Source organism: Morone saxatilis, unplaced genomic scaffold (genome assembly GCF_004916995.1).
Source record: "Morone saxatilis isolate NCDOM2014 unplaced genomic scaffold, NCSU_SB_2.0 Contig16, whole genome shotgun sequence".
NCBI lineage: Eukaryota > Metazoa > Chordata > Actinopteri > Moronidae > Morone > Morone saxatilis.
In genome coordinates this window covers 1,674,640-1,681,779 of record NW_023339718.1, presented here as the reverse complement: position 1 = coordinate 1,681,779, position 7,140 = coordinate 1,674,640, and the positions used below count along the sequence as shown (strand labels likewise).

The 7,140-nt window shown below is 43.0% G+C and overlaps 2 protein-coding genes across 2 annotated transcripts in view; one reads left to right on the top strand and one right to left on the bottom strand.

The window, feature by feature from the left end:
• The first annotated feature begins 1,577 nt into the window (after window positions 1-1,577).
• Window positions 1,578-3,980, top strand: ficd (FIC domain protein adenylyltransferase). Its single transcript, XM_035659216.1, has 2 exons — window positions 1,578-2,064; window positions 2,393-3,980. The coding sequence occupies exons 1-2, from the start codon at window positions 1,794-1,796 to the stop codon at window positions 3,472-3,474; spliced, it is 1,353 nt and encodes a 450-aa protein (XP_035515109.1). The 5' UTR covers window positions 1,578-1,793; the 3' UTR covers window positions 3,475-3,980.
• A 60-nt stretch (window positions 3,981-4,040) lies between these two features.
• sart3 (spliceosome associated factor 3, U4/U6 recycling protein) overlaps window positions 4,041-7,140 on the bottom strand; it is a 10,193-nt gene continuing 7,093 nt past the window's right edge. The window contains exons 17-19 of the mRNA XM_035658519.1: window positions 6,771-6,923; window positions 6,417-6,604; window positions 4,041-6,326 (exon numbers count right to left, since the gene is read on the bottom strand). Coding sequence (XP_035514412.1) covers window positions 6,134-6,326; window positions 6,417-6,604; window positions 6,771-6,923 — 534 coding nt within the window. The 3' untranslated portion in view covers window positions 4,041-6,133. The remainder of the gene's footprint in view (window positions 6,327-6,416; window positions 6,605-6,770; window positions 6,924-7,140) is intronic.

The following is a 7,140-nucleotide window of genomic DNA, read 5'->3' as shown; positions in this document are numbered from 1 at the left end:
GGGTCAAAGCAGCACAGAGGGGCTCTGTGATGGCAAATGATGTCAGTGTGCAGCTCCAGAGCTCACTGTGAGTACGCTGTGTAACATAACGTGACAAATTCAAACCACCAAAATTTCTGACAGAAGTACTAAATATTTAACTTTTAAAAAATAATAATCTACATGGTTTCCCTACAGTGTCTGTGGAGACGGTGCGGTGCCACAGAGTCTAAGGCTATCTGTAAATATCAGCTGTTTAGAGCTGATAGTCTACCATCTGCTGAAGATATGTCTAATAGTGTTGGCTTTGGCACGCAGCCAGGACTCACTCCTCATCACCACAGTCTGTTCTCAGCTGGTGGTCATTTCTGAAAAGTCAATTTCACTATAAATAGATGAGACATAAAAAAGTATAAAAATATATAACTGGAACTGAAATATTACCAAAAAAATTCTAAAAACAGAAAGTAAAAGCACAAGAGACTGAGGAGGAGGATGTTAATCTTGCTTCATACAAATACAAATTCCTTTTTGTTGCATTGAAAAACTGGCATAATCAATCTTGATAATACTGGCTTTTGTGGCCAAGAGTGCTACTGCAGTCTTCAGAGGATATGCTGTACCATGGCTGCGATGACTGCATCACAGAGCAATGCTGCCCTCTTCTGTTTGTTAGTATATATTTGCATTAAAATGATGGCGGAAGCTGGAGCTGCAGATATCTACATAATTAAAGATTATGAGTTATATAAAGTATCAAGGCAAAACAACTTTGTATTCAGTTCCTTAATGCAAATTATGCGTAAAGTAGATCAGTCTCTTGGATTGTCTCTTACCCTTTAACAATGAATGACAAGAAAACTGTGATAGGCCAAAAGTTTGTGGTTGAAATGGCCAAACTAAAAAATATTAGCTACAAGATATTAGGCCAGCTCCATAAGTATTTGCACCACCTGTTTATGCCGAATTGTGTTTGAAATGCCTGTTTACCATAAGAACAACACAACAAAGAGGGTCACTTTGCATGTTCAGTCATCATAAAGTGTGCACTCAGGAGTCACAGATTTGGAGCAGAGTCTATTTTAATATTTCAGCTCTCAAGGGTCTCTCTGGACTTTTTTTGCCCTGAGTAAAACCTCTCAGGTAATCCCCTCCTACCAACGTTGTACAAATACCTGAACAACGAAAGCTTATCTTAAAACAGAAGGCAAAATAATTACGACAGCAATAAAACAGGGAGATAATCTTGTAAAAAAAAAGCAAAAATGTCAACTAAAAGTAAAACAATTAGTAAATTACTTATTAAATATAAACAGAAATAAATAAATAAAATATATTATAAACGTTTAATGGCATTACAAACAGGGAAACGCGATTTAATGGGAAACAAATAGGCATTTTTGACGTTTTTCTAGAAGATTACATACTGAATTGCTGTAAATATCTCCTGAAAGTCCAAACTTAGGGCACACACCTTTTTGTACTTACCCCATCCAATCAGAAACGATTACGAACCATTCGTTGTATTGCTGCGTTTTCTGCCAATCAACGCCGCCCTTCAATATAACCCCGACCAATCATATCCGAGGATGTTCACACGTAGACACCGAGGAAGCTGGATGATGTGTGTATTTTGTACACAACTGTAGTCAGCCGCTGTTTCTGTCGCTGTTTCAGAGTTTAAGTCACCGTTTGGGTAACCGGGCCGAGTCTCGTCGGTGGTGTTGGTGACCGCCCTTCGGCTCTCCTAGTCGGGGTGGATATGCATGTTGGAGCGCATCACTAGAGGATGGAGGATCTAACCCGGGATCACCATGGCTGCTGTGTCGGTGTGGCGTTGCACCAGCGGCCGTGTCCTCGGAGGATGGGGCCCGCTGCTGTGTGTCCTCCTCGGCTCTCTGGTGGCCCTCCTGATGCCCCTGGTGGGGGTGGAGAACCAGTGCTGCGCCGCCCTGAAGGGCATCGCTCAGCTCCGTTGCCAGCTGTGGGGAAGCTCTCAGCAGCCTCCAGCTGTGCAGTCCACAAGCCTCACTGTCCCCTTTACTGCCCTTGATCTGCTGCCCCAGAGGTCCAAGCCGAGCAAAGGTACAAACAGGAGCAGGTGTAGTGACTGAATCCACAGTTAAACTCAGTACCATATGTTGAAGATAAGGTTATTTAGAGGTCCTGCACACCACAAATCAGGACCACATGAGGATTGCTCTTATATGCATCTTATGTGTCATCTGTAATCTTATTTTGGGGATTTTGCATATTAGTTTTCTGAATGATTTCAGCTCAAAATCCCAGTTATAGTTAGGATGAGGGTTAACAGTGATAATGATAACGATAAAGTTGTTGTTCACAGTCCTGTTGTATTATTAACTCTATACCGGTGTTGGAGTTGACGCTGTCCACCTTGTTCTGATTGCAGAGATGGAGCTGGAGGCCAAAGCGGCGCTGCTGCAGGCTCTGGAGATGAAGAAACTGGGGAAGAGGGAGAAGGCTCACAAGCTGCTGGTGCACGCACTCAGTATGAATCCAGACTTTGTGGACGCCCTCACGGAGCTGGGGACCATTCTGGAGGAGGAGAAGGACGTCGTCCAGGCAGACCACCTCTACACCAAAGCCTTGACCATCTCGCCGTGTAACGAGAGAGCTCTGGTGAGCCGAGACCGAACCCTTCCCTTGGTGGAGGAGATCGACCAGCGTTATTTTGGCATCATTGACAGCAAAGTGCGCCGGCTTATGTCCATTCCTAAGGGCAACTCTGCACTCCGCCGAGTGATGGAGGAAACCTATTACCACCACATCTACCACACGGTGGCCATTGAAGGCAGCACGCTCACTCTATCTGAGATCCGTCACATCATCGAGACGCGTTACGCCGTCCCGGGGAAGAGCCTGCAGGAGCAGAACGAGGCCATCGGCGTGGATGCGGCCATGAAGTACATCAACACCACGCTGCTGTCCAGAACGGGGACCATCACGGTCAGCGACATCCTGGAGATTCACCGGCGGGTGCTCGGCTACGTGGACCCCGTGGAGGGCGGGAGGCTGCGCACCAGCCAGGTGTTTGTGGGCCACCACATCCCACCCCACCCCCAGGACCTGCAGAGACACATGCAGGAGCTGGTTCAGTGGCTGAACTCTGAGGAGGCCCTGCAGCTGCACCCTGTGGAGTACGCAGCCCTCGCCCACTACAAACTGGTGTACGTGCACCCATTCGTAGACGGCAACGGACGCACCTCACGGCTGCTCATGAACCTGGTGCTCATGCAGGCGCGATACCCCCCCATCACTATCCGCAAAGAACAAAGGTCCGAGTATTACGCAGCTCTAGACACAGCCAATGAGGGTGACGTACGGCCCTTCATTCGCTTTATAGCCAAATGTACAGAGATGACATTGGACACATTGTTGATTTCCACCACGGAGCACGCTGTGGGGCTGCCGGCAGCCAGTCAGGACCAGGCCTGTCTGGACTGCAAGCAGACCATCCCGATCCACAACTGAGCTGGAGACGTGAGGAGAAAGGGAACATGAGACGCTAGCATGCAGAAAGAGACTGTGATTAATCTAAAAGCTCTTTATTAACAATCCTATCATGAAATGTGTTGCCTTGTCCCCTTGGCCGTATCCTACCGTATCGCCTCCTTGATCAGTTTGGGTTCTGTACCTGCTGAATTCAGTGACAGTGCTGCAGGATGTTGAATTAAAATCTGATTTTGCTGTATTTCGGGGGTTGCTTTCATACAATCTTTCACCGTCTTCCCACTTTTAGTTTGTTTCCAATAGGGGGTCGTTGATGCATTTTAGTTCCCATCAGAATAAAAGTTTGACTACTGGTGACGTGAGGAGGTAAAAGCTTTCTTATGTCGTTTTGACTTGAGATGCTTCAGTAATGTTTAGTGTTTGAGTATTTAGTTTATCTTTGAGATAAAGATGATGTCTCTTAACACTGTAAAGCACTTTCATCTATTTGATTATTTATTTTAAATAAAGTGTTCTATTAACTTTTATTGTGTCTTTAGGTTCCTTCAGAACAAACAAAGCTATGAATGTCATACTGGGATCAAAGATGATTTACATGATTTTATTAAAACAAGGTTTAGATCAGAAAGAAAAAAAATACATGACACAACTTTCTTTTTTTTTTTTTACAGGACTCAAAAAACACAAGGGTAGATAATGAAACAAGCAGGAAAATAAATACTGATTGAACCCAAAAAACAGAAAATAGCCATTTATTATTTACCTCTATACCAAAACATTGACTATAGAAATTATACAAAACAGCAATGCACACATACCACCGTTTAGTATTGAACATAAAACAGAAGGTGACTCCTAGAGACCAACATATTTAGATTTTTTTTTTTCAGATTAGGCCACTTCGGTGAGAGCAATACATATAGCTTGTATTCCATCTGTTTTGAAAACTTTTTATATTTATTACAAACTATGGTGACCTTTTTGAAATATTATATTTAACATTATGTACACAAACGGAATTTTATATATCCAACTGGACGAATGGTCGACTCCTAACACGGGAATAAAACTGCATAGATTCTCTTCTGTTAAGTAGAAAGAGCTGCAGACCTAAATAATATCTGTAGACGTCGGCAACGGCCTCTTTACCCAGAATACTGAAGAGCTATCGGCTAACTGTGGCTCATCTCACCACAAGTTCATTCAGAGGGTGAAATCAAATCTACCAAACACAAAGAAAACCAGGTCCAAACCACATTTATAAAACTGTTTTTAAAGCAAGGATTCACTTTTACAGTGTACACACATTTATGGTTATATTCGAACTTTTTAAAACACCTTTAAACTAGTTAATGCCTTCACTTGTGGCAATGGACTCTTGGATGCAAGTAACAATTTCCCTAAATGTTTGGTCTACAAAACTTGACTTTATAGTCTAAAGCCTAAATACATTCAAATTACTTTAATGTTAGAAAGAGAAAAAGCAAACAATTCTAAGATCTGAGACACTGGAAATGGCAATTTTATACTTAAAACTTGACTTTCTTCCAATTGACTAATTGTTGCAGCTCTTGACTGTCGGCCAAATTAGTTTTCATGAGAAGTTAAAAACCAAAACAGTTGGAAACCCTTTTTATAAACCAAACTAAAGCAGACACATTAACCAGGGATGTATCCAAAGTAGCTAAACACGTCATCAGCGTCAGCAACACGTGCACTCTTTGAAAGGTTCATTTCCCCTCTAAATCAGACATCTAAAACATCTGTGAATTATGTTTTTATCCTCAACAGACATTAAAGAGATGAAAGTGATGAGATACTACTGCGGTTCTCTAAATACTAGAACTGATATTGAGCGTTAGCACTGTGACATGACATTAGAGCAGTTTTCATTATTTAATAACGCCCTCAAAGCCAATGAACTTAATCCTAATAAGCTGAACCCTCTAGGGGTACTCCATAGCATCGTAATACTCATGACTAACAGCAGATGGTAACTCAGAGATGGTATTATTTAAAAGAAAAAAGAAAAGACAAAGTAGTTGTACTATACAGTCAGAAAATCATTGCTAGCCTTGTTAGCTGTGTCCTAAGAGGTCAAAATAAGTTCCACAACAAATATTCTAGGTTTCCTAAAAACATCTGGTGTCTTTTCATCACTGCAGCACATCCAACTTATGTACACACACACACATTCACACACACCGACTATATTACACCACATCGTAACTTTTGCATATAACCTTTATAAACAACATTCACAAGTTTGGCTGTTTTGAATATTTAAAAAAATACTCTCCCATATGCTTCTCTCAGATCCCTTTCACATTACACAACAAAAGAAGACACTTTGCAACATGAGGCATACAATTGTAGATATACAGTATATTTACACTCAAATATGATACAGTTTTATTAAAAAAAAAAAAGAAGAAAAAGAAGCCTGCCAGCCACCTTCAAACACACCAAAACAAGGTCAGTCTGTCACACTGGTGAAAAGTCTTAGTTGAAAAGGGTTTTGTGATGGAGGGCAGGAGCTCGGCGATTAAGGCAGTCTCGCAGAACGCATGATGAGAACAAGATTAAAGGGAGGCCAGGTAACCAATTACAACACCACTAATTGTAAGGACACAAAATGGCTTTCAGTGTGGAGGCGGTCGTAATTCTCCCGCTCATCTTCTCACTTACTGAGAAGCATCCTGGCAAAGTCTGAATTTGACAAAGGTTTCGTCTCCCCGGCTGCATTCGCCGCTGCGCTGGCCGTTGCTGGCGCCTGCTCGGCTGCGGTCCCGTTCTCGACTTTGCCCACAGGCCCGCTATGTCGGTGCAGGGAGCGAGGGAGCAATGACAGCTGAGTGCGTCCTCTCCCTCTCCTGAAATAAGACAAACAGCTTTGTTTCAGTCCGGTCACAGATCTGACAATGGCTGACTCTCAGAACACAGAAATACGTTTTTAAACTTACGATCCGTAAGTCTGGCGAGGCATCATGTCTGACGTGGACCTGTTGGAACCAGGTCTGTCCATCGTGTTCCTGCGAGGGGGGTTACTTATAGCAACAGAGATTTTGTTGCCCTCCACATCAATACCGTCCATTTTCAGAACCGCTTGAGAAGCCTGAGCTTCATCTGCAAACTCAACATATGCCAGACCCTGGAGAGCCCCACAGGAAGAGAGGGTTAATGAATACATCAGCAACAGACAATACACCTTGACCTTGCTCAGCATCTGCATGGTCAAAGGTGGCTATCATCAGCTTAAATAGGGATGACTATTTTTAGCCAAACATCTGGACGCTGTCCTCCTTTTGGCGCCTCACCTTGGGTTTTCCTGAGCGATACGTGACCAGGCGAACTTCTTTGATGGTGCCGTGACTTTTGCAGAGTTCCTCCAGTTGCTCTTTAGTGCACGAGAACGGCAGCCCGGAGATGAAGATTTTTTGTTTCTCCATGGCGATCTCGTATTTAAACACCTGTGGGGACATTAATGTGAAGCGGTCACTTGGTTTCGCAGGGCTCACAAAGTTAAACTGAGGACTTAAAGATCAATTTAAAGATCATTTTAACCACCACATAGAATTCAATTTAACTCCTGTTTCACAGTCATACAGGCCGAAGTCAGTAGGGACCAATGGTCTGCAAGTATTGATTATTACATCAAATTCTTTCAGTACTTCCCAGCAGTATATA

Excerpts from the sequence above, each read along its gene's own strand:
- ficd (XM_035659216.1), top strand. The coding sequence starts at position 1,794 with ATGGCTGCTGTGTCGGTGTGGCGTTGCACCAGCGGCCGTGTCCTCGGA. Across the intron at positions 2,065-2,392 it reads GAGGTCCAAGCCGAGCAAAG|AGATGGAGCTGGAGGCCAAA; the intron begins GTACAAACAGGA and ends TTCTGATTGCAG.